This window comes from Impatiens glandulifera, chromosome 1 (genome assembly GCF_907164915.1).
Source record: "Impatiens glandulifera chromosome 1, dImpGla2.1, whole genome shotgun sequence".
Classification (NCBI taxonomy): domain Eukaryota; kingdom Viridiplantae; phylum Streptophyta; class Magnoliopsida; order Ericales; family Balsaminaceae; genus Impatiens; species Impatiens glandulifera.
Genome location: NC_061862.1, coordinates 11,234,958 through 11,262,278, shown reverse-complemented (window position 1 = coordinate 11,262,278; position 27,321 = coordinate 11,234,958). Strand labels below are relative to the sequence as shown.

The window sequence follows — 27,321 nt, the reverse complement described above, 5'->3', positions numbered from 1 at the left end:
AAGACTACTAACATTAAAATCATAATTTTTAAATTTTAATGAATGTTTCAAAGAATAACTCACATTATTTATCAACATATTAAACTTCTTTATAAGTATCTCAAACTCAGTCAATTAAAGATGATAATGAGACGGATCGATCAACATATTAAACTTCTTTATAAGTATCTCAAACTCAGTCAATTAAAGATGATAATGAGACGGATCGAGAGACAGAGAATATATTATCATTCTCGTTTTATTTTATTTGAGGGATTTGTTTAGTATAATTCCAGCATCGTTAGGTTCGAAATCCACGAGAAACACCATTATACTATATTTTTTAAAATAATAATAAAATTATATAAACAACTTTTTAATATTTATTGTAATGTATTAAAATTTTATATTATTATAAAAATTAAACTTAAAATATTTATAAAATAAAACTAATAAATAAATATATTAGTGATGTTATATATATTTTTTTGTATGTTTATTAGGGACACATTTTGATCAATTATCTACCAATCAAATCGAAAAATAATCGTCCATAATCGGATAATTCAAAATTGAAACCGCGGGTCGATTATCCTATTGTCAAATTTTTTTTTTTACGTTCGATGCTATTATTACAGGTAATGCATCTATTCACTAAGAAAACGCTACATCTACAAAGAAAAAAAATAACAAATAAGAGGTGATATTAAATTTTGTGTATATGTATCTTTTCATAAGTTTGATACAATAATGCAACATCAAATTAATCTGTGAAAAATCCAAAATATAAAAGATTTCAACTTTATTGCAATATTGTGTCTAATTATGAATATAATTTTAAGAGAAAACCTCCCTCCAACTCACCAAAAATAGACACACTGTTCATCTTCTTCTTCTCCATTTATAATATGACAATGGCTTTACTTTTTTCTTATGGGTTTCCTTTCTCATACAGATTGCAGCCATGAATAACAACAACAGATCCGATATCCTTCTACCTTCATCTTCTTCTTCTTCTTCTTCTCTACGACGACCTATTTCTCAGTCACAGTCTCAGACCAAAACTCGCCCTTTCCCTCTTTCCTTCTCCAATGCAACCAACCCGTCTCGCTTTATTAAACCTTCTCCTTCCTCCTTCACTACTACTACTGCTAACAACAGGTTAAAGCAGCAGGACTTTAATGGGGAATCTGGGTTAATAGCAACAAGACCCAAGTCAGCTCCTAGACATACATCATCGATTCGTAACCTACCAGCCGAAGAAATCAATAAACCCAGAACGCGCAGGGTTGTATCAACTGTGAATAAATCATTCGTCTCTCATAAGAAACCCGGAGGAGGTGAAGAAGAAGAAGAAACTTTGGTCAACGTTGATAAAAGCGAAGCCTTGATTAGGGATTTGCAATCTCAAGTTTTGCAACTCAAAGCAGAATTAGAGCAAGCCCATAACCTAAATGCAGAGCTTCAGTCCCACAATGAAAAGTTATCGCGGGATCTTGCTACTGCTGCTGCAGAAGCCAAAGTTGCATCTGCAACCAACGCCATTGCTAGTACTCATGATAATAAGGTGATAAATTATTTTACTTAGTTTTGTTATGGTCCTTATGGAATGAAAACGATTGAATTCTGGATTAAGATGGATTCGTTTTTATAGGAAACCCACAACCAGAACACTAGATTCAAAGACATTCAGAAGATGATTGCTGATAAATTGCAGCGACCCATAGTTAAATTCGATGCTGCCAATGATTCAAGTCAGATTAAAAGATCAGAACCCAAACAGCCGATCCTTCTCCCCATAAATGCACCCAGAAATTCTTTGTTGCCGCCTCCACCTCCGCCGCCTCTCCCAGTCCGACCAACTATAAGACCATCAACAAACAAGGTGGAACTTATCTCAGCTGACCGGCGTTTAAAACATACTGTAAACAAACCTGAAACTTCTTCCAGTGTCCACAATAGCATAGTTGGAGAAATACAAAGAAGATCCTCTCATCTATTGGCTGTAAGAACATATTTCAGTCAATTTCTTGATAATAGTCAACAGATTGATTGATTTATAATACTTGAATCTATTGTGTTTCTGGAAGATTAAAGCTGACGTTGAGGCAAAAGGAGAATTGATAAACAATCTTATCAAGAAAATACATGATGCTGCTTATTCAGATATAAAAGAAGTGGTCAAGTTTGTCGATTGGTTCGATGGAGAGCTCTCATCATTAGTAAGCCTCTCTTGCAATCTTTATGTGGTGGCCGTGGGTAAGTAAGAATGGAGATGATGAATCTAAACTCTGTTTTATTTTATATATAGGCTGACGAACGGGCTGTGCTAAAGCATTTCAAATGGCCTGAAAGCAAAGCAGATGCTTTACGAGAGGCTGCAGTAGAATATCGATGTCTTGATCTTATACATGAGGAAATTTCATCGTATAAAGATGACAATAGTATTGTTTGTGTAGTATCCTTGAAGAAAATGGCTTCTCTGTTGGACAAGTAAAACAATATTTCTTGTGAATGTTAATAGACCTAAGTTTGAAACTTTTTTCAGGCTTTCATTATGATTATGATGATTATAGGTCGGAACAGAGCATACAGAGATTGATTAAGCTGCGAAAGAATGCTTTGATCACTTACCAGCAATTTAAAATTCCAATTGATTGGATGTTGGACACGGGAATCATTAGCAAGGTTTTTAATTTTTGTCTTTGCTATAAATTTATGAAGTAAAGAAGCTAAGAAGTTTGAAATTGTTAATTTGAATTGGTTTAATTATAATAGATTAAGGTTGCTTCTGGGAGATTGGCAAAGATATACATGAAGAGAGTTTTGACAGAGTTTGAATCTGATCATCGTGGAGGAAGAAGAGAATTTACTCAAGAAGGGTTACTTATTCAAGGTGTAGATTTTGCTTATAGGGCTCAACAGGTACATGATCATAATACTTTTGGTAACTGATACTACTATTTAGGGAAAGTTAACTATATTTGTTTTGAGGGTGTTAAATGTTTATGTGTTTTGTGTATAGTTTGCGGGTGGACTAGATTCGGAAACATTGTGCGTGTTTGAGGAGATGAGAAGACATGTTCCTGGGCGTCTCCGAGGAAATGCGGAATTGTTAGCATCATAAGATAGTCATATGTTTTTTCTTTCCGTTTATAATTAATGGTTGCAGAATTGTAATTTTGTAGTGCACAAAAGAAATGTATGATGTATACCTACCATATGTTTTCCTCTTCTTTGTCACTTTGCATATATATTTTTAGTCATGAAGACATAATAATAATAATAATAATGTATACTATTATATGTTTCTTAACTTGAAGTGATTATAATTTTTTTTCTTATTTTAGCTTTCTAAATTAGAAAAATAAAAAATGTTAAAGAGTAGAGTATTATTGTCATTAAAAATCAAGGCCTAACTTGAAACTTGTTTGGAGTATAACTTCTTAAAATTAACTTATTTGTTCAAGGGCTTCTAAGGCGAATTAGGATTTTGAATATTTTCTTTTAAATTTTGTAATTTTAAATTTTTATTTTTAAATAAAAAAAAAAATTGTCTTTAATAATTTTAAAGTTTTTAAATTATTATTACATGACATTTATAAATAAATAAAAGATACATGTTATTATATAATTGAATGTTTTGTATTATTAAATATATTCTAAATTTAGTTTTTTATATTATCACTTAATATTTTTATAAATATTAATTTAAAATATTATAATCATTTTATTTTTAAATTAATGACTTTTTGTTACATTTTATGGCTATATGATAGTTATATATAAGGTAAATATTTTGACAATGTAAAAGAATTATTAATTTTATAATATAAATATAACATTTAAAATTTCATAAGTTTTAAAAAATAAAATATAAAAGATAAGAAATTATATATTATATCATATTATATAAATTGTATTTAATAATAAGTTATAATATTAATAAAAGTAATTTTGAAAAAAATACAAAAATTAGTTAGGAAGTTGATCTTATTAATTTTAGAAACCGTGGCAAGAACATGTTGTCATCGCATGGCGTGTGAAGTCATGAAAACAAGACAACGTTGGCGTGGGCGCGATTGCGACTGCCACATCATTACTTGCGTTTGCTTGCTTGCTTGCTTGTTTTCCCTGCCTATCTCGATCTGCTTCAAATTACGGTGAATTCAATCAGCTAGAGAAAGAGATTTGCATTGTTTAATCTGTTAATGGCATCTGGAATCGTTTGCATGTCCAGCGAGGTCGTTGTCGTCGGCGGCGTTTTATCTTCTAAGCGTCGGACTTGTTTGAATATAATTCAAATAAGCTCGTCGTCTTCTTCGTTGATGTGTGTTCCTCCTCGCTCTGGACATCTCTCATCATGCAGTGGATTGAAATTGAAGGCCTGCAGTAGTAGTAGAGATCATGTCAAGGAGATTAATAATAATTACTTGAAGGATATGAAGAAGAAGAATATAATGGACAAATTGAAAATCAGTGGCAACAGCGAAGATTCATCATCTACATCATCGAAGAAGATGATAGAGGTGTGCATGGGGAGAAAGTGCAAGAAATCGGGTGCGAAAGCATTGATGGAAGAGATCGAGAAAGAAGTTGGAATTGGAGTTGAAGTTGTGGAATGCAAATGCATGGGGAAGTGCAGAACTGCTCCAAACGTAAAGATACATGCCGCCTGAAATAAACAATATGGGGAAGAGAAGAAGAACAACAAGTCTACCTGATCAATAATTATTAACCCTAACCCTAAATCCTATTGTTTAAACCTAGATGTAAACAAAATTAAGATATAAAGATATTAGAGGATTTTGTGTTTTAAGAAATGTTAAAAAAAACATCAAATTTATCATATTGGATCCTCTGCAACCGATTTGCCTATTGAAATTGAAAGTGTATGAAATAATCTTACTATCTTAGGTATCAGATAAATTAATTTCAGAAACAAAAACAAAGTTATGAAAAATATATCAAAAAATGCATGTTGAGTGTTCTTACCATTGGGTCGGATTTTAACTTTCGGGTAAATAAATTGGTCAGAGTTTTCTGTTATGAAAACGGGTTAGGGTATAAATACATTTTTTTTTTAGTATTTTCTGTGTTAAGAGAAAATAAGCAGATTTATAATTTTCTAATTCTTTCTTTATTCTTTTGCTGATTTAGAGAAAGAGAGGTTGAATGAGTTTTTAATTGTGGATTATTCTAATCATTTATAATGTAATCACTTCTTTTATTTCAGAGTAAATTTCAATTATTGACATATCTTTGATTTAGTGAAATTTATTCTTCTCGTGAAAGTAAGTCAATTTTGATCGAACCTGTTATTTCAGTTTTAATAAATCTATGTTCATTATAAACGATTTGAAAACTAATTTGTTACATGTTTGATTTATAAGAAAATCCGTAGTGTTGCAACTGAAAATTAAATTTATTTGAATATTTTTTCTCAAACATGACAATATTCAAGACATTTTTATGACATTATTTTGTTCTCAAACATGAACATGATGATTATTTTTTTCAATGACAAGTTAGATTGTGTCCTTATTTTTTTTTTCTCAACTCAAAGGTTATTATCTCCCAAAAAAACAAATTAAATTAGTATTTATAAAATATAAATATGAACCGCCCAATAATAATAATAATAGTAAAGTGAGTTTAGTTTCGATTTCCAAATGCTTAATCTTCTTCAATCTCTCCCCCCGAGAAGTTGTATCTTCTTCTTCCTCCAAACCCCAATTTTAGCGCCAATAAACTCCATTAGAATGCCAATCACAAGGCTTTCTTCTTCAACAGCTCTCTCGTCGTCTTCCGAGACAAACATCAATCTTCCAGACTCAAACCCAGAAGGTATTTCTCTTTCTCTTTCTGATAACATATGATCTTGAACCCTTTCTGATAAACTTCTTCTTCTTCTCCCTTTCTCAGGTACTACTACTACTTCTATATCTGAAACTCGCGTGTTTGTTCGAAAAAAGCGACCTAGAAAGACTGAAGATATATTATCCCTAAATGAGGATAATAATAATAATAATAAGGTAATGAAATCATGTATGTTCTTTCTTTTCCTAGACTTAATACATTATATACTTACAGCTCCCCGTCTTGCCTGATATTGAAGACTTTGCATATGGAAAATCCAACCAGTCAAGTAAGAATGAGTTTAATAATGATCTTTCTTCTTTGTACTCTCTTCAGCCTTGAATCTATCTATGTCATCATCTCTTTCTTCCTTGCAGGAGTGTCAATTTCATCTCATGTTCAGATAACAGGTATAAATACATCTTCTGAACCTCCTGCCAATTGGGAGAAGATTCTACAAGGAATTCGTAAAATGAGATCTTCTGAAGATGCACCAGTAGACACAATGGGTTGTGAAAAAGCTGGCAGCTTACTTCCTCCTAAGGTAGGCACCACACCATAATCAACTTCTATAAAATTAGGGTTATGCATGAATTGGGTTGTTTTTGCCAGGAAAGAAGATTTACTGTCTTGATATCTGCACTTCTTTCAAGCCAAACAAAGGATCAAGTAACCCATGGTAAATCATAATGCTGTGTTGATTTCGAAAGAAATTATCTGTTTTCTATATTTAGAATCAATCAATCCTCTTGCCAAACAGGTGCTATTCAACGTCTACTTCAAAATGGTCTTTCAAATCCAGAATCTGTCGATGGAGCCGATGAAGAAACCATCAAGAACTTAATTTATCCGGTACCTTTATCAACTGCTAATAACTAAAGCTGGATTTCTTCTATGTTGCGCATATAAATTGAAGATTTTTTTACTAGGTTGGATTCTACCCGAAAAAGGCTAGTAATATGAAGAAAATAGCCACAATATGCCTGACAAAGTATGATGGTGACATTCCTAGTACACTAGAAGAACTGCTGCAGCTTCCAGGAATTGGACCCAAAATGGCTCATCTGGCATGTAGATTGATTGTTTCTATTTCTTGCTGTCTAGTATTTTGCTTACAGTTTGTTGTGATGGCTGTAGGTTATGAATGTAGCTTGGGATAATGTTCAGGGGATATGCGTAGATACTCATGTGCATCGTATCTCCAATCGATTAGGTTGGGTCTCACGGATGGTCTCCAAACAGGTAAAATAATATCAAGAAAGATTGGAAGTCTCGGTTTTAATGATTATGGCTTGACTCTCTTTTGGCCCATTTGCCAGAAAACTTCAAATCCTGAGGAGACTAGAATTGCTTTGGAACGATGGCTTCCAAAGGAAGAGTGGGTTCCAATTAACCCCCTTTTGGTCAGTTTCTTCAGCATGTTTTCTTGTATTTTTGTTATGCTTCCAGTTACCAAATATTTGAAAAAGTAAATAAAAACAGGTTGGCTTCGGACAGACTGTGTGTACTCCGTTGAGACCTAAATGTGGAATCTGCTGTGTTAACGATATGTGTCCATCTGCGTTTAAAGAGGCAGCAGCCTCAAGCCCCTCTTCCAAATCGAAGAAATCTGGTCGAGGCAAGATCTGATATGATTGATGTTTAGTATTGTAATCTGGTTTTGCAGATAAACAAGAAGAAATCAAATATGCTTTTATGATTAGGAGAAATTTTGTAAAGGCCATTCTGTGGCATGTAGCTTTTTGTAATTGCATCTTCTTCCCAATGACTGCAATATCTATTAAAAGGAAGGCTTGAAGCCATTTATAATACAATCATCACTTAATTGCTAATTATAAAGATGAAAAACATATTCTAGCATCTTGCTGCTCTCAAGAACTTGTCGAAGTGGCCTGTCTGAGGCAATCTGAAAGACAACTTCTGTTCATACACGACCAACATGCAAGAAGTTGGCCATGTCCTCTAATTACTTGCTGCCCTACATTTATCAGTTTTAGATCATTCTCAGAAACCTCAAATTTTGTTTTTGTCTGTCTTGGTTTCTTTTAAGAGGACTATTACTTTATATGAGATTCTAAAGGACTAACATCTTTCGTTATTTTCCAGTCAACAGAGTTTCACACTATTCTTTACTTTCGGGATAGATGAAATTGGAAACCTTGCAACATGAAATGAAGTTTCTAGAAAGCGAATTGATCGAGATCTGAGATGTTTTGAGTTCTGGAAATTCTTCATTGTCTGAAGAAACGCAACCTCATTAAAATCTCGAGATTCTATTGAACATAGACTGAGCATTTCCATGAATAATTAGAACTCTTAAAAGGTATGCATTATCAACTGAAATTCCTGAAAAACTTGTTCCCTTATGCTTGATAACTCAATCAACAAAAAAAATTCAATAGTGAGTAAAACAAAAGCAAAGCTCATTTTCAAATAAAACTATTATTTAGTTAGCAATTCCTTTGCAATTTGTCAAAATTAATATTAAATTTTTGTTGAGTATTTAAAATAGTTCTATATTGAATAAATATAAAATTATAAACATAAGCTCTTATAGCTCAGTTGGTTAGAGCACCCGTTTAGTAAGCGGGAGGTCTTGAGTTCAACTCTCAATAAGAGCAATTTATTTTTTATATTTTTTACAATAATTTACTTGATAATGCCATAGTCTTATTGCCTACTAATAATATGTGTTTAGTTTAATCTTTTTCTACACCAAATCAATTATGAGTGAAAAGTTAATAATCAATTTTCGTATTGATTATTAAAATATTTTATAGTCTATATATTAAGTCTTCTACCACTCTATCCAAATTCATCTCATCAACAAATATCTCAATCATTTCATTCTAGAGTTTAATGGCGAACTATAATTTCTGGTACGTGAAGATGAAGACTATCTTTTGATCTTTTAACCATTGAGAGAAAGCTAACTTGAAGGAACTAAAGTAGACAAGCCGACACAAACACTTTTTCAATCCTCTAAAGAGCAGTCACTAAAACGATCTTTCTCAGAATCATATGTGCCGATACAGCCAAAGAGGTCTGGGAGATTTTGCAAAATGAATTTCAAGAAGATGTGAAAGTAATAGCAATTAAGCTCTAATCATTACTTAGAGAATTCGAAAATAACAAAATGAAAGAGACATAGATCCTAAGGGAAATTTGATAAAATGACCCTCATAAGAGGTCTAATTACAGAAAAGGCCAACGGTTGATAAAGTTGGCAAAATTAGTCTTTTTGTCCTGTAAAAAGTCTGTTATACCCCTCGCGCGCCTGTTTTATCGCTCAATTACGAGAAATGTATTTCTCGTATTTGGTATTTCTCGCATTTGGTATTTCTCGCATTTAGTATTTCTCGCATTTAATATTTCTCGCATTTGTTATATTTCTCGCATTTGATGTATTTCTCGAATTTGATATTTCTCACATTTTATAGAAAGTGAATATACCAAATTTTGGCCATATATTTTCAACTCATCTGCATTTTGGCATATGTGTCTCATGGAGTATCACAACCAAACATTCAAGCCTATCACAAATTTTAGCTCATGGAGTATCACAACCAAACATTCAAGCCTATCACAAATTTTAGCTCATGGAGTATCACAACCAAACATTGGCAGAAAAATGGAATGCCTACAAATTTTTATATTTAAGACTATCACAACCAAACATTTTAACTATTGGGACATTTTACATTAACTTTGTTCTTTTATATTGGGACATTTTACAATAATTTTGTTCATTTTTCTTACTAAAGATAAATTTTAATCTGTCTTTGGAGATAACTAAGAACATCCCCGACCAATATAGAAAGGTCGTTTAAAGAAATTTTCATTCATTCTTTGATAAATACTTCCACATGGAATTTAAGAGACATTTTGTGTATTTTTTATATTTAATCTATTTGTCTATTCAATATGTTTTCTTTACTAGTATGATTTTGGAAATAATAAAATAAGTTTGTAAGCAAAACCCACTACTTGCCAAGAATAAAAATAATATATTGGAACAATTTCAATGTATTTTTAGTATTAATGGATAACAACTTAGGGCACTGAAAGACTTTAATGATAAGTATGAAGTTTACAATACAACTAACAAGTAGTGTTTTCACATATGTCTTCTAGAAACATACAAAAAGTAAAGAAACCAGGCCTTTGGGAAGCAACAGCCCTGAAATGGATATACAGAATTGGACCATATTTGGAATATTCTGACTCAACATCATCTTTGATTTCCAAATCATACTCTGGGTCCATCTGCAACATAGTTGTAAAAGTCTCAAAACAGAACAAAAAAGTGATTTGGAAAAAAAAGAAGAAAAAAATACCTCCATGGTCGGATCAAACATATTCTTCAAGAGGAGACATTCACTGGAGATTCTAATAGGCTCTGACACCACAATTGTTGGAAGAAGTGCAGCAGGAATGACAGCTTGTCCATTCATGGGTAATGGTAAGGTAATAGCCTATTGACCTGAAGCTACCCCATTTAGCGCTGGTACTCTAAGAGACCCCGTAATACTATAAGAACATCATACATTAATGCTATGAAAATATTAGCCTATTTGGAAACTAGTATTTTGCAACATTTGTCACAACCATAATCTAATTAAAAATTTGGAAGAGATTGTGATCATAATATTTTCAAGATCATTATAATTTTTTGCAAACATAACAAATGTAGATTTTCACAATGGAAATCAACATTAACTTCTTTTAACAAGACAGTCCAATATGTTTTAGAATTCAACAAAAACAGAGAAAAAATTGTTGCGGTGCCACTCCTATCAAGCTTCTGCATGAGCAATGATCTTGATTGTGCATTCAATGGCTAAGAATTTAAAAGTTATACATTAAAGAGACACCATCGTAATAAATTCAAGTGTGCATGCTTCAAACACCCTTATAACCTCTACATCATCTACACATGATTCCAAGCAACTTAAGCATGTCATTAAGCCCATCTTTTTACGAGCGTAGTGAATTGCACCAAAGTCAAAAAGGTAGGAAGAAACTTAAAAATGATTGTTTACATTTTCTTTTGTGAAAAAGAAAACCCATGTATAAAAAACGGTTTACTTAAACAAGATGTAAACACTAGTTGTACACAATCATTGGTAATAGTAACATCAATTTTCTATAAATTACCACCACTTTCATAACTCACTAGACCACCACCATCGTCATCATCAAAATCAGCTGCTTTGGCACCTGAGTCTTGCACCCTAACATGATCAGTAACTGATGAAACCTGGATTAAATACTGAGATGTTAGTTCAAAAAACAACAATATATATTTAGATAATCCATTGCCTATTCGAAGACCATCAGTAACTGATGAAACTTGATGTGCAGGTGATCAAAAAGTGTTTTGTTTGGAGCATATTCGAAAACCATCATTCTTGTGAAAGGTTGCTCTTCTTCACAAAAACCGACCAGATTCACAAAGTTCTTATGGTTTACCCGCGAAAGTGTCGTAATCTGGACGACATAAAAAAAAACTTAATGATGAAAAAGTCACTAAAACTGGAAAGAGCTTAATTTATTTTTGTCTGAATTGACCCTCTAATGATTTAGACCAATCTTCAGCAGACTTCATTGCTGTAGAAATAACTGTTATCTTTACTCCACTAGAAAGAGTCCCTTTATAAATTGTTCCGTCTGATAATGAACCAATTATATTACTGAAATCTTCGCAAACAGTTACCAGTTCCGATCTCTATAACTTTGGAACACCTGAAATGCAGGTCTGGTAATTGGAAAGGGATAAAAATATTGCTAAATTTACGTATCAAGAAGATATAAAATCTTGAATTACTAACCAGTGACAAATGCTTTTTTTCTTAGCTGACCACTCAACCCATTAGCCCAAGGTCCCACCATAACCACCTTATTTCGTCGACAAAAGAAAATTTCAAGAGCGAAAGCCACAAAGAAAAAAGACCCTCCTACTCCAGAACAGATCATCGCACGGTACATATGTTTGAAGTGATTGTGGGGAATCATATTTGGAGAAGGTGGCAAAGAAGGATGGATTAGTGGAGGTAAAGGAGTTTCTGGTCGTGAAATTGGTGTCAATACAAGAGAAGGTGATGGAACAAATAATTTAGATGGAGAAGACGATAATGGTGATGGTGATGGGCTTGGTGACAAAGATATATGTGATTGGATTGGAAACAGTGAGGGTGAAGCCGAATGCAAAGATGGTGAAGGTGATGGTGAGGGTGAAACCGAATGCGAAAATGGTGAAGATAATGGTAATAATTTGGGCTTCCTCTTATGGTAGTCGGCATTTGTCCGCAGTAGTTTCCGTTTTGGGATCCTATAAGAAAACCAACTCATCAGAGTCAGATCATATAAAAAGAGAGAAAAAAAAGTATCGGGTTTCTGTTGTAGTTCTATATCGACGAGATTTACCAGGAACCAGAACTGCTAGTGCAACTGGCACCCGTGCAAGAACTACAAATTGTTGCCAAGATTAATTGGTAAAGATCCACTGAAATTATTGTAGCCTAGATCCAACACTTCCAACTCTTTAAGTTTCTCAATCTCTTCTGAAACTCTTCCCCATAAAGAGTTATTGCATAAATTGCTTCAGGAAGTTAAAACACATAAATATGAAAAAGGATATTCAACAGCAAACATGAAATCCAATAAGATATAGATTGCATATTTGGATTCTCACATAGATTTAAGGTAAGTTAGCTTTCCTAACTCAGGTGCAAGTGTTCCATCAAGACAAAGATTTTTTAGATTTCTGCAGTTTTAAGTCAAACAATAAATTTACCAAAGTTTCTTAAACCTAAACATAAACATAAACATAGACATAAACATAGTGGATCAACACTGTCCATTCAAAGTTACAGTCCCCTTGGCATTTTCAAGTTTGGAAAACTATAAAAGAAAAGAATAAATATATAGTTCTTAACTGAAGAACATATATGTTACACTGATTCTGCTCGTCGTGAGCCATGAATTTGAAGGTGCGCTTGATGTAACGATTGTAGAGTTTGTGATGAAAGAGCCTGTCGACAACCACCATTACTGATTTTTGCATCTTGTTTGAAACCACTATTCCTACCATGGGTTTCATTTCTCTCTTTCTATTCCTTGTAGAATCGCAGTCGCAGAGATTCTTCAATCGTCTTCTTTCGTAGTCTATTGTCGATCGATATGAATCCCTAGCCGTTTTCATATATTTTACAAATGTCCGAATCTCAACATATACTCAGATATACCAAATGCGAGAAATACCAAATGCAAGAAATACCAAATGCGAGAAATATATTTCTCGTAATTGAGCACCAAATGCGAGAAATACATTTCTCGTAATTGAGCGGTAAAACAAGCGCGCAAGTGATATTACAGACTTTTCACAAGGCAAAAATGCCCTTTTTACCAACTTTATCAATCATGGTTCTTTTTTGGAATTAGACCTCTTATGAGGGCCATTTCATCAAATTTCCCGATCCTGATGAAGTTCTTAACCAAAATATTTGATTGGTCGATGAAATTATAGAAATTTAAGAGAGAATATTTTATTGCTTATTTTTTTGTTGTATTTTTACATCAATTAGTCTAATTGAATTGCTACTGATAACATTTCATTCTCGGTCAATTGGAAAATCAATTAGTCTAATTGATTTAATTGATTGATTTGCTATTGACTTTCCATATTTGAAAGATAATTCTACACTCCCCTCAAGTTGGATAATAGATGTTGAGATTGTCCAATTTGTCACGTACTTTCTCAAATCGACTTGGAAGAGAGCTTTGATGAGAATGTCAGCCACCTAATAGGAAATGTATTGGCCAACTATGAGAGTGGAGATGATGTTTTCGAAGAGATGAAAATGTTGATGACATTCTTTCAATTTGACTGATTCAAATTCATGATTCACTTAGTTAAAGGAGTGACTCTTGACATATAACTATTTCTCTTGCTCTTGCACTTGGCTCTTGGCACTTGACTCTTGACACTTGGCTCTTATCTCTTTACACTTGGCTCTTTACACTTGGCTCTTGGCTCAGCTCTTGAAGTAAAAAGTGATAATTTTTGGATAGATGAAATGTTGGAAAAAATCTGTCGAGACATGAAGACGATACTTGCCAAAAAAAAAGAGAAAAAATAAATCTGTCGAGACACGAAGACGATGCTCGACACAAATTTGACTGAATTATGAAAAAAAAAACGTACTGGGATTTGTGATAAATAATTGTAGAGAGATATGAGATTATAGAATTATTTGAGTTCTTCTCCAATAGTGGTTATTTACACAATTGGAGGAGGCAGCGAAAATTGTGAATCTGTTTCAAGTACACCAAATCTAAGCTTAGATCAATAACTCAACTGATCCGACTTCATCAAACTCCTCTTCCCCGAGTTCAATTCAAAAGATGTACAAATCAATAAACAATATATATGCTACATACAACTATTGTTCAATCGAGCCTGAAACTTTGACGAAGCAATCAAAGAAGAATTGTAGAGAAAAACAATGGAGGAGGAAATCCATGGGATCATAAAGAGTCAGAATGACATCTCGTTGACAAGCCAACCGATAAAAAAGTCATTGGTGACAAATGGATCTACAAAGACAAGCATCATTTTATTCCACCAAGGTAGTCTAGTGGTAAAAGTCGGCTTAAAAAAACCAAAATATCATTGATTCAATTTCATCTGAAAGCGCTTTGACTTTAAGCGAGAACCATGGTCTTAGGGGTGTCATACTAGTTCTCCTTTATTATAAAAATAAATAAATTACAAGATACATTCTCCATTCTCACACAAATAGAGAGAGGTTCAACAATAGAAAATTCTCACGAAAATAAAGAGAGGTTCAACAATAAAAGACTAAATTGTGATGTAATCTCTTAGAAAAATTTAATAATTATTATATTATTTTTTTAATTTTTATTTTAAATCAATTATAAGTGAAACCTAGAAATTCTTACATTAATTATTAAGATATTTGATATTTTTTTTAAAAATTTAAATCTAATCAAATCAAAATAATAATAAAATATTATTTTTTTCTAAGTCTCTACAAAATATTATAAAAGTTTTGATTATGATAAAAATAATTGTAAAAGTAATTGAATCTGATATTTATTATCATAATGAAATATAAATTTATGTTTTTTTGAAATTGATTTTTTGAAAAGAAACGAGGAGAGAGAGAGAGGAGGAGGAGAAACGAGGGAGCTGTTTGATTCCATCGGAGGTTTGATCGTCTTCTGTTATGCCGAGAAATCATTTAGATTCCTTCCAATTGCTTTTTCTCCTCTCAATCCTGCAATTCACGTCAACGACATTAGCAATCAGGTTTTGTATCTTACTTTTCTTACAATCGCCGTTCAAGGAACATAGGAACTTCATCCGCTTTCTGTATTGTATCCAATGATTGTTTTTTCATCGTTTCATTTGCTAAATTTGACCTTTTCATGGTTTCTTCACTCTGTCAAACTGTAATAATCAACTGTTACATATGTTTCTATTTCAATTTTGTCCCACGCGATTCTCCAACTAAAACAAAATCCAAATCCAATAAATTTATGTAATGTGTGTGACAAATTAGTGTTTCCAAACGTGATCTTGTCTTGATCGGTTGATCCATATCCAGATGAGATAGCTCACTGAAAAAAAGTGTTTCCAATTGTCCATACATGCTCAGTGACTCACTGTGTTAGGAAGGCGATGACAAAGATACATGATTGATAGGAAAACAATAATATTTCTGCAATTTGTGTTTCCATATTCATTTGGATTGATTTCTTTTGATTATGTCCAGTTTATTAAACATGTCTATTGATGTATAAATTGTTTCCTTTTGTACTTTTCAGCTTCTGCACTAGCTTAAATCCTTCAATCTGCATCTTTTTTTTGTTCAATGACAGGTTAGATGTGAGTCTTCGAGAGAAACACATATGTAGTACAACTGTTCAAGGAAGATACCTAATATCTGATGATAATGGTATTGTATTAAATTAGCTTGAATATTTTTCTTAAATGGGGTTTCTTCGGAAAGATTAGTTATGATAGTTCCGAAATGGAAAAAGGAAATTCTTTGATGTATTATATCCAAACATTTACTCTTGTTTTGTATTCTGTCTCTCTGAACATCTCTTTGAAAATTTAATTTTAAGAGTCGAAGCATATTATATTTTGTTTATATGATTTTGGAGTTTAGATATTTTAGATTCTGGATTTGTTGTAGTGATATTCTTTAAGCTATAGCTTATTCCTGCTACAAATGGTGATTTCATCTTGCTGCATCATAGTTATCATACTTAATTTGGTCATAAATGGTTTGTTGATTTTTGTAGGTCATGTATGTGATGCATTTTCAGTGGATTCACAATCTGGTTGTTGCCCTGGTACAGGAGAACAGTTTTCTTGTCAGTGAGTTATCTTTGGACATGTTATGATGTTATTGTGACCACTAATTTCATATATTTGAGCAAATTTGATATATTTCTTGCAGGGGATGCAATTTTGTCTCACAGTGTTGCAACTCATATGAATATTGTGTTTCATGTTGCCTAAATCCAAAACAGGTAAGGAAACCAGCACCAAATCATTGAGATTCTATTTGTTAATTTCAATGTTTATGCATCCTCTGGTTCTTAAATTAAGATCCACTGCTTTCTTGTTTTATGGTGAAACTCTTTCCGCAGACAGAAAAGGAACTAGCTTTGAAAGTGAAGATAGCTAAGCCAATAAGTGCAGGTGAAATTGTCAAATTGTGGTGCTTGTAGATGTGTTTTGGTTGATTGAATTAAGCACCAGATAGAAGAACCAGAATGAAAAGTTAAATCATTCTATTTTTTATTTTGTGGTTGGTTCTTGCAGGAACATATACAAGTGTTTTTGATTTTTGTATTGGCAGATGTCGTCATAATTCTGAGAGTGTGGTATGTTATAGTGAATCTGTTCCATTTCATGTTATTTATACTTTTCTTCTTTTAGTATTTCAATTAGTCTCATATTCTCTTATTAATTCTGTTGTTGTTGTCTCTTTCAACATTTCAGATTCACGAAAATGCTTACTTCAGTGACTTCCATCATTGTTATTCTCTTCCGTCAAACTCTTCAGGTCAGCGTGGATTTTTTCAGCTTAGTTTATGATTGAGAAATTGGTTGTCACTATCTGTGTATTTTGGATACCACGGGGAGACCTTAATATATTGAACATATTTCCTCTAATGCAACAGAAAAGTCTAATAATAGACAGATGGAACTTACACTAGCTGGAATTAACATCATAGTTGGAAGGTTCAACTTCATTTCACATATTTTCGTGCTGATTTTCAATTTTAAAATCTTTTTATCTGCCACCTAATTTTGTGTCTTTGCAAGGAAGGCAAGGGGAGTCGTGTGATTCTGCATGCAAGGCAAAGGGGCAATCATGTGTATCCAACAAACTAAAGATACTTAACCAATGTGACATGTAAGTTCTATTCTTCAGAATTTTTTTCGGGAATTTTTTTGTCTGAAAGTTGTAAATAAATTCCTAACTGTCTGAAAGATGGTATAAATATCCCTCGAATGTTAAATACTTGTCTATGCATTACAATCTTATTTAGATGGTTTTAGTTACTTATTATAGTCTTAAATTTGAATAGATTGCAGAAGTATATGAGTTGTAAAGGAGCTTGCCTTGCAAGTACTGGAGCAGATCAACCTGCGGAAGTTGCAGATGATGCACCTAAACGCCTGGTAAGGTTTCTTTTCTTAGTAACCGAAAAAGCTCCACTTTCAAGTTCATTCATTTCATAACATTTTTCGTGTTCATCTTCTTAATTCAGAATCCAGGAGCATGTTTATACTCAAAAGCACAATCAAAGCTTTCTTGTGATGGTTCGCATCCTCAAACAAAGAGGCTTTGCCCCTGCGCATAGTAACACTGAATTTGTTTTGTAAGTTCCTTAGGAAGTCACTTGTATTCTGTTTCGATTGTTAACTAAGCTCGGTCGGAAGAGATCACAACTCAGAATAACAACTTTTTTCTAACAAGAATCGAGCAATTTTACCCTAAAATCATAATTTTCCTTATGTTAGGATAGGATATAAATGTAACAACTTGATGAATGCTTTAGCTGCTGTTAATTCTAATCTTTTACAGTTGAATTAAGATGAGACAGACAGTTTGGAAATAAACGATTTATAATGAATGCTAAATAAAAGGTTACAAGGAGGAGAAGAAGAGGAAACCCTAGAAATTATGCTGCAAGAACAAGTCTTGTTGAGGTGAAGCTGGTCCAATCTCTTCTTTCAAACTCCTCAGACCATCCCCACCTGCACCATTGCTGCCATTATTGTTCCTTATTTCATTAGTATTCTTACCTGCCGCATCTCCTTCTGCGTCCGAACCAGATGACTTCCTTCTCTGCGAAGAAGCCACACTCGGGAAAGTAATCCAAGAAGGTGCCCTAAACTCGACCCTTTGGTCCTCGGATTCACCCGCATCGGCCTCAGAAGTAGACTGGTTGGAAGACCTTTGAGACGATTTCTTGTGCAGCCTGCTGCTCCCCAACACAACCTCGGTAGGTAATATTGGCTGTTCGTTGCTCGGACTTCCCATTAACTGCGCCAATGCTCGTTCCAAAGCCGTCGTCACTTTATCCATCGAAGGCCTCTCTTTTCCCCTCATCCTCACGCATTTGCAAGCCACGTTTGCGATTCTCCTCAACGCCTCCACATCTGAAGGAGGTTTCAGGACCGGATCGAGAATTGCGATTAACTCCCCCGCCTTAATTAGCGGGACCGCCCATTCCACGATGTTACCTTCCTCAAACTTCATGTCGATGGCTTTCCGACCACTTAGTATTTCCAAGAGGAGAACCCCGAATGAATAGACGTCGGATTTCGTGGTTAGGTAGTGTAGTCGGTAATATTCGGGGTCGAGATAGCCCAGAGTTCCCGCGGGAAGTTCGGCCAATGGCGAGCTGCTATTCGCGGGGCCTAACAAAGAGAGACCAAAATCGGAAACACGGGCGTTATGCTCTTCGTCGATTAGTATGTTTGAGGATTTGATATCTCGATGGATGACTGGCGGGCAGGCGTAACCGTGGAGATATTCAATTCCTCGGGCAGCTTGAACCGCGATTGTAACTCGCCTTATCCAATCCAATTGCTCTTTCAATGACTTGTTCTTTCCATGAAGATGTTGATGTAATGAACCATTTGCCATGAACTCATATATTAAAAGCCTCTCTTCCCCTTCTTCACAATATCCAAGTAGATTTAGCAAATGAGCATGGTTTAGCCTCGAGAGCAAGTCGAGCTCAGTTCGAAACTCTTTCGAGTTCTTCTTCATGTCGGGCGACATCATCGCTCTCTTAACCGCAACTATAGTCCCGTCCTTCAATACCCCTTTGAATACGCACGAGAAACTCCCTTTTCCAACTTGCGCTTCTTCCTTGAAACCGCCTGTGGCTCTCTCGAGCTCATCGTAAGTGAACATCTGAGCCCTCCTGATCTTGAGCTCGTCGAGGTCCGGTCTTATTTTGCCACTATCTTTTGGGAACGACGAGTTATTAGTATTCGCACCAATTCTCGGTTGGTTCTCACTACCCGAGCATTTGCAGTTCCTCAACTTATATCGAACATAACATACCGAGGTTAACGCCACAACGATCACCAAGAAGACAGCAAACACAATCTCCGCAACAATGACCGGCAATTGTACAGACCAAAACTTCATTTTCCTCGAACTGGGACAATTCGAAAAGCATTCCCACGAAGAACAACTCGAACAGTTGAATCGACAGATTCTGTCTGACGCCGAATTACATTCGTCATTCTCGTACATTTCAGCAGGACATCCTTGGCTACAAGGAAGGCAAATGTGGGAACCAAGGGCTTGACATGGTGAAGTTCCATTGTTGAACTCATAAAACCCTGGTTCGCATGGGGTCGACGTACAAGAACCAGGCGAAACCGCAAGCGGAGGAAGAGATGTCGGAAACCCGGTCCCCCAACAAACGGGTAAAAGAGATCCATCGGCTAATATCCCACAAGTGAAGTAATCTCCAGCTGCAATCTGAAAAAAAGTATCGTTTTGAGGAGTAGGCGTGCTGGTATGAAACCGATATCCCCAACAAATGACGACACGATCATAGCTTCTAATCCCACAAGCATGAAACTTTCCTCCAACAACCATAATCATTGGATCAATCGGAGTAGAATCATCGTCATTTGCTCGATCAAGATCCAAACTTCGTCCCCAACAGAACACTCTCGACAAAACCCCTTCTAAAATCCCACAAACACGAAATCCACCAGAGGCTATACTCTTAAACCTCATATCCTTAGGAATCAAACGAATGATCCGGCTATCACTCTCATCTCCCCAACAGAAAACGCTTCGATTCTGCGAAAACAACCCACAATTAAACTCCGAACCGGCAGATATAGATTGGATCGGACCATCAAATTCATGGTTAGCAGTCATGTTATAACCCCAACAATCAACAAGTGAAATGTTCCTGCGTCTACCGGTCAAGGGTTTTCTCAATCCACATAAATGTTGATCACCGGCACTTATTTCAAGATACTCCGACCCATTAACCATTGGTTGAGGAACACCCATTTGAACAAAACCACTACTTCCCCAACAATAAGGTTGATTTGAATCCATTAAGATACCACAAACAAACCCATTTCCTGCTGTTAGACCAATGAAGGGGAAACGAGATGGGGTTCCATATATTATAGCTGAATTTGATCCATAACAGTTCACAAGATGAGAACCATCTGATTTAATGCCACAAAATACAGGACCAGATTCACCATAGGAAATGGCAATGGATGACATAGAACCAAGACCAAGAACTGATTTACCCATCACCATGATCAATAATAGTAATAATAATAATAATAATAAAGGTTGTGCCATTACAGAAGAAAGAGGTAACGAACCCATCTGTATTTTTCTTAGACAGTAGTGGAAGAGGGCACATTTAAAAACTTACCAAAACCAGATCAAACAAATAGTAGGAATGTAACTATACAGAAGAAACACTCCTCCTCTTCCTCCTCCCTCCTCCTTGTGCTATTTTCAAATAAACCCCGCCTTCCATTCCCATTTGAGATGGGTAGCTTGATTAGCTTCAAGATTGAACCAAAGAAATGGGTTTTGGCAGCATATACTTAATCTCTGATCTCGACTCCTTTCTTCTAGTTATGACAGGAAGTGCATAAATGCAAATTAACAATAATCGTTAGCTAATTTCATTCGGATAGGGTTGAAGAAAGCTAGGAACTGCTGAAAGGGGAAGAAGGGTTTGTTTATTTAGGGCTACAAGAATGAACTGGAGATGATGGTTAATGGCAGGTTGGACCTGTGTAGAGAGAGAAGAGCATTCAATGCGATGGAAATTGCAGGGTTCTCAAAATGGGCTGGTGTAGGTGAAAGCATTAAATGAGAAGAAGGGTTAATGCCAAAAAAAATTTGATCTTTTTTCATGCCTGCTGCATCTGTATACTTGTCCTTCATTTGATATCTCATTGTGATCCATTCCAGAATCCAGATGGTATGTTCTTGATCATACTAATATTCCACGTTACTTTCTTTCATGTTAGCAATTTCAAATAAAATTCTTTGCTTTAAATTAAGTTTATAGTAAGTAATATTCACTCAATAATAATTAATATAGTTAAGACTTAAAAGAGGAGGTTATACTTATTTGTCTATCCATGAATAATTATAGTCTTATTTTCCAAGATTTTAAATAACACAACTGTCTTTTACATTCGTTAATATTATTGTTTTTAGTAACCGTTTCTCAAATTTAAAATAATGACATCATCAATCAACTCTTTTTGGGAATGAACAAAAATATATATTGTATATACTGTTTCCTTAAAATATGGAATGGGTGTTGTGTATTTGTCTAAAGGTACTGAAATTGCTGAAATTGGGGACCATGATTTTAACTATAACAATCTAGGGTTTTATCTAATAAAAGTTTTCTTACCCTTCTTAGATTAGTTCATTGCTGTCAAAAATGGAAAAAACTAACCTAATAATCTCAATTTAACACATTTTTAATAAGAATTGAATATAAAATAGGGAGATTAATTTCCCTTTTTTACCGAGCAGCAAAAAGAAGTGTTTTCCTTTTTTGCCAAAACGCTTTCACGAGGTTTTGAGTTTAAACACGTCTGACAGTGTTTCCAAATTAAATTCTTAACCCGCGATAATTAATCGCATTTAAATGAGAAACGAAATTAGCGTTATAAGAGAAAAATGGGCCCATCAACCTTCAAGGGTTTTTTCATTGAAGAAATAAATGGGTTTATTTATTTATATAATAATAATAATATAAGATTAGCAGATGAAAATGGTTGGAATTTGAGAGATCTGCAGAGTTTTCAAAGAACATATAAAGAAGAAACATTTGGTCTAGGTTGTAATAAAATACATTAATCTAGTCAAGCAATTAATGCAAAGATAATATGGGTTTAAGCATATGGAATTTTACAGCAATAAATAAAAATAAAAAAAAAAGCATAGGAAGTTTTGGGGGGACCTCATAGAAATGCTTTAAATATGGCACTCAAAACAAGGTTTTTTACACCAGCATTAATTACTAGTTTGATTATATTAATTTAACATTCTTATTATTAATCATGCATCCCTAGATCAAAAGAATGAAGATGGGTACCCAATTGAGTGGCGGGTCAGTACCCAATTGGCATTCATCCCTCTTTTACTAGGTTTAGAATCGGTCCGGCCAAATAGATTCTGTTTTTTTTTATGTTTGATGTTATTGACATCGGAGTTCACTATGGTGGTTTATATCGAGTCATCGGAGTCGTCGGAATCGCTTCTGTCTGGATCAGCCGCACTCGTTGCATTATCAGGAAGGCCGGGCTTTGCTTTAGGAATGGACACGGTCTTCTTACTTGCAATGCGAACATTTTCATCGCCATCTTCTTCCTGTCCAGCAGCTTCAGTATGTAAAAAGAACAACTTTCGTCAAGGAAACAAACTAAAGACCATATACTTCTTTTTTACTTAGAAAGGAATGAGAAGTTAAACAATAACTGATGCAAAAAAAGGAAAAAGGATATCAGCATTTTCGGCAGTTCCACCAGCCAAAATATTCAGAAGATCCTTCTCAACTCTCTGCACCAGCTCAGGCTACACACCAAAAAACAAATAAAAAATATAGTTTTTTGCCCAAATATCGTAAATATAGTCTTGAAATGACAAAGGAAAACACACATTAAGATCTGGCTCCCTACGAAACCTTCTCCTTCGAGCGTCCCTAGTTGGAGGGGTGAGGCCATGCCTGAATTCCACATCTTCCGGAGCAGGTTCACTCTCTTCTCGCACCATAATCATCTGTACTAAGTCAAGATATTTGTTTTTGTCAGTTTTTCTCTTTTTATTCTGAGACTAGGATTTTGTCCCAGGAGGATCCCACCGTCGTAAGATTCATTTTGTTAGTTTATATACAAAACACATCAAAGAAGTTAATTGTGTAGAATCAGATTTTCTCACGAGACATGTTCCAAATATAATAAAGTCATTTAGGGTTAATTTATCGCAATTCCATTAATAAAATTGCCCTAATAGAAAATAACAAGATTTGGGGAATGAGCAAATCTACCTGACCAATATCAGCTGTTTTGATAAGCACGCTATCATCATAGGTTTTGTAGGACTCCAAAACGCAAGGAAGATCCAAGAGGGATGCTGGAAAACTTTCATTGCCTAATACAAATGTGCCACTTTTTCCATCATCTGAAAACATACACGAGTCCAGTGCAGTCCAAAAATAAGAGGTTATGTGAGTTAATGATGTAAGCACTCAGTAGGAGAAAATGCATTCTTACCCGAGAATGAAAGATCCAGTGACTTATCTTCAGAAGATGAAGCATTCTCACTCAAAATGCGATCTATCCTCTCAGCAATAGAAGGTGGAACTCTCAGTATAAATTGTTCATCCATTACCCAACTTCTATAACATATAACAAAGAGAAAAACAATTACAGAGGAAAATCCTGGTTACGAGTACAAGTATATTCTCTTTATGATTACAAACATGGCCGTCAAGATCCCAAAATCATTTCGAAAACCATTAAGGATACTGGGCAACTGACGAGCAAGCTTCTCTCAATTCTCTCCTCTAGAGGCTAATGAGGGAAGGAAAGAAACTTGATATGAAGATGAACATATTGTGAAGAGTAAAAGAGAGCGGTATAAATTCACCATCAACAGCAACACAGAGAGAAGAAATAAGATGATCTATCCCTCAAAATAAAGATATACCCAGATTTTTGAGCACTCGAAATACACAAATGTCATTAGCATCCCAACTAAAATCTACAAAAAGCTCAAAACACTCCAAATAGATCTTGCCACATTTTCACTCCCACTTAATCTCCTATATAAATATAATATGACATTTTAGAACTCTTCTAAACATCAAACTAGATCTATTTCATAACTGGTTCTCCCTTTTAGTGTAGTTTTTTTCCAAATCAGCAAGCTCGAGTCAGTACGAGCCAAAAGTTCAAACTGAATAATTCAGCAAAAATGGGAACACAATAAAAAAAATCTTGATAAACTGCAAAAGATTACTACAACAAAAGCAACAAGAAAATATCATTTAACATGTTGATTTTGACTGTATTATGTTAAAATTACTACAAAAAATCGTTACTTCCATTATCAAGTAGCTCTTGAACTTGATTATTCTCATAGAAAGTTCATATAAACAAGATTCTAAGTTCCCAAGCAGCTTTATCAACAAGAAATGATAGGTTTACAAAGTTATTTCTACAGAAAGAAATGATATGTTAACAATTAGTAAATAACAAGCAACAGTAAGCTAACAATGTTATTATTACAGAGTTAGGCATTGACAGATTGAAACAACAAGCAGTATGAATATGCGATATACTAGATAATCAATAGAAGTTGTATAGATTGTAGTTCTATGAACGTAAAAGTTGAAATGATGCCAAATGCCGATGGAGCTATCTATCGACATATTCAAAATAGATAGGCGGAGAAGTAAATGATGTTATTACAGAGTGTGCTAGGGTTCGCTCACAGAAGGCAAGTTTACTAGCTTCGAAATCAGAACAGTATGTAAACGAAACATTATTTTCAGAAGCAAAGAAAACACAATTTCATACAAGTGCAGATCAAGCCATCAAATCAGGATCATCGGAAACTTACTCGTGAAGCAGCGCTTTAAACAATTAACAAGTCCCGTTATCTGCCGATTCAGCAAATTCTCACGGCCACGAATACGGACGGACCTGTGAGGAGGTGAATTTGCAGAAGATAGAGCAGCGTCTGATTTGAGTCTGTTCTTCCTTAGTCTAATCCTGCTTTTGTCCTGACATTGAAACAGATGATGATGCAAAAGAAGAGATTTCATGGCCTGCAAATTCATTTTGTAGCCTAAGCCCTAACACTCCTCCTAAGGTAATGTAATATATATTTTAAAATAAAATAAAATATTAAGAAATTTTGTTTATTTTGTTGCGAGTATAATATTTTTTATAAATAATATTTATTCTATTTTAAAAATAAAATTATACAATAGGTTATAAATAAGAAGAGTTTAAATAAATAACAAAAATAATACAAAACATAAAAATTTTAAAATGTCATCAAACACACTCTCGAAGTAGTATGAGATATTAACCATTTGAAAAATATGAACAAAAATAATTATATTTATTTTAAGATAATGAATAAGCAACAAAAATAAAGCCACAAATCATATGTAATATTTGATAATATAAATACAATTAGGGGTGTTCATCATAGGTTTGTATCGTGCTAATGTACTATACTATTTTACCATTATTTGGAAGAATAAATAATAAAAAAATGAATTTGGTTTTCGGTTTTGTTTTCGGTTTTGTTTTCGAGTTAAAACCTAAACTCGAAAACTAATTCGAAAACTGTATTTAAATTCGAATTGGTTTGAAATTCGATTCAAAAACAGAAAATGAAATTCGAATTTGATTTATTTAAATTCGGTGAATTCAAATTCGGTCAGATATTCGGTTCAGACCAAATATTGAACAACCCTAAATATAATCTAAAACCCAAAACCCGCCATAATACTCAAATTATTTATATCTCTCAAACCTCTCCGACAAAAATCATCTCCCAACTGAAAACTCTAACTCATGGTATTTCGTTTTTCAGATTAATTATACATATTTTATTTTTTTATTATTTGTATGATAACGAACTTATTGATATTTAATGCTTAGGAAACCAGCAAAGAGAACGTCGTAGTATATAAAGCATTGAACAAATCACCCTCGTAGAACTCGAAAGGTACCAATTTTTGTTGGGAGGTGATGTAAATGTTTTTACTACATTTTTTATAAAAAAAAAATACGAAAATATGCATATTTGGGAGAAAAACGTCCCGAAAGTGTGCATAATCGGGTAAAAAATGTCCCCAAAATGCACATTTTCATGAGAAAAACGTCCCTAAAATGCACATTTTTGGGAAAAATACATTCTGTAAGTGCACATATTCGGGAGAAAATATTCGTAAGTGCACATATTCGGGAGAAACGTTCCGAAGGTCTTCATTTTCGGGAGAAAACGTCCTGAAAATTAACACTTTCGAGACGTTTTTCTTCAGTTAAACTTATTTTCAGTTCAAAATGACTAATTTGGAATAACCTTTTCGCAGACAAATACTCAATGTTGGAATGACATTTTCTTCCTTCGAAGAAATTCGTGATTTCTACACATCATATGTCCACTCAACTGGATTCGACGTTACCAAGTTAGGGACAAAAAATGTAGATGGTAAGCAGAAATACTTCAGCATTGGTTGTGCCAAGAGTTCTATGAAAGAATCTAGGCTAAAAATAAGTTTTAACTTAGACCTACAACTAAGACAAACTATAAAGCTAAGATTAATGGTTTTCATAATGAAGGAGAATATGTTATAACAAGTATATGTCTTGAGCACAACCATACATTAAGTCTGAAAAAATACGCCATGTTAGATCTTATAAAATAATAGACGGAAATTCAAAAAGGAGATTGGATACAAACGATGAAGCTAAAATAACTGTATCCAAAACATATCAATCCCTTGTAGTGAAAGTTGGAGGGTATGATAACAATGCTTTTTAATGAGAGAACATGTAGAAAAACGTCCCAAAAATGAAAACTTTTGAGACGTTTTCTCGCGAAAATAAAAACTTTCGGGACATTTTTGTCCCGAAAATGTGCATGATCAGGACGTTATTCTCAAAATCCCAATCGCTAAACCCTAAATCCTAATTGCAAAACCCTAATCGTTAAACCCTAATTGCTAAACAAAAAGATCCGGAATGTGGATATTTTCAGGACACATCTAAATAAGAACATTTTTTGGGATTTTATCTTTGTCTATTTTCGACACACTTGGATGCAGTTGGAGCAGACTGAAACGAAGAGACATATGTTTAGAAAAGAATAATAAAAA

General features: G+C 34.1%; 5 protein-coding genes and 1 non-coding gene across 10 annotated transcripts; 4 read left to right on the top strand and 2 right to left on the bottom strand.

The window, feature by feature from the left end:
* The first annotated feature begins 854 nt into the window (after positions 1–854).
* LOC124920691 lies at positions 855–3,278 on the top strand. Its single transcript, XM_047461244.1, has 7 exons — positions 855–1,546; positions 1,634–1,984; positions 2,070–2,201; positions 2,291–2,472; positions 2,556–2,667; positions 2,758–2,904; positions 3,005–3,278. The coding sequence occupies exons 1-7, from the start codon at positions 944–946 to the stop codon at positions 3,104–3,106; spliced, it is 1,629 nt and encodes a 542-aa protein (XP_047317200.1). The 5' UTR covers positions 855–943; the 3' UTR covers positions 3,107–3,278.
* A 2,357-nt stretch (positions 3,279–5,635) lies between these two features.
* LOC124920880 (endonuclease III homolog 1, chloroplastic-like) lies at positions 5,636–7,698 on the top strand. 5 transcript variants are annotated; one of them, XM_047461453.1, is made up of 10 exons: positions 5,636–5,826; positions 5,905–6,014; positions 6,073–6,127; positions 6,216–6,382; positions 6,451–6,517; positions 6,599–6,690; positions 6,768–6,905; positions 6,976–7,080; positions 7,158–7,241; positions 7,321–7,698. In XM_047461453.1, the coding sequence occupies exons 1-10, from the start codon at positions 5,652–5,654 to the stop codon at positions 7,465–7,467; spliced, it is 1,140 nt and encodes a 379-aa protein (XP_047317409.1). In that variant the 5' UTR covers positions 5,636–5,651; the 3' UTR covers positions 7,468–7,698. The 5 variants fall into 5 exon arrangements, with proteins under 5 accessions (XP_047317409.1, XP_047317412.1, XP_047317410.1 ...); XM_047461456.1 differs by having other exon boundaries at positions 5,636–5,827; positions 5,909–6,009; positions 6,071–6,127; XM_047461454.1 differs by having other exon boundaries at positions 5,636–5,827; positions 5,909–6,014.
* Positions 7,699–8,385: 687 nt separating this feature from the next.
* TRNAT-AGU lies at positions 8,386–8,459 on the top strand. The gene has a single exon. It is a non-coding gene; the product is annotated as a tRNA-Thr (tRNA).
* Positions 8,460–15,006: 6,547 nt separating this feature from the next.
* On the top strand, positions 15,007–17,977 carry LOC124925974. The gene is made up of 11 exons (XM_047466127.1): positions 15,007–15,172; positions 15,745–15,821; positions 16,174–16,249; positions 16,332–16,404; positions 16,525–16,576; positions 16,700–16,761; positions 16,880–16,943; positions 17,062–17,122; positions 17,211–17,297; positions 17,473–17,566; positions 17,656–17,977. The coding sequence occupies exons 1-11, from the start codon at positions 15,090–15,092 to the stop codon at positions 17,746–17,748; spliced, it is 822 nt and encodes a 273-aa protein (XP_047322083.1). The 5' UTR covers positions 15,007–15,089; the 3' UTR covers positions 17,749–17,977.
* LOC124925954 (serine/threonine-protein kinase-like protein ACR4) lies at positions 17,890–21,320 on the bottom strand. The gene has a single exon (XM_047466105.1). It carries the CDS (start codon positions 20,772–20,774, stop codon positions 18,063–18,065), a length of 2,712 nt encoding a protein of 903 aa, XP_047322061.1. The 5' UTR covers positions 20,775–21,320; the 3' UTR covers positions 17,890–18,062.
* A 1,064-nt stretch (positions 21,321–22,384) lies between these two features.
* LOC124925984 (transcription initiation factor TFIID subunit 7) lies at positions 22,385–25,253 on the bottom strand. The gene is made up of 6 exons (XM_047466139.1): positions 25,047–25,253; positions 23,696–23,820; positions 23,470–23,603; positions 23,082–23,201; positions 22,928–22,997; positions 22,385–22,813 (listed from the first exon to the last, which is right to left on the bottom strand). Exons 2-6 carry the CDS (start codon positions 23,808–23,810, stop codon positions 22,650–22,652), a joined length of 603 nt encoding a protein of 200 aa, XP_047322095.1. The 5' UTR covers positions 23,811–23,820; positions 25,047–25,253; the 3' UTR covers positions 22,385–22,649.
* Between the last annotated feature and the right edge of the window lie 2,068 nt (positions 25,254–27,321).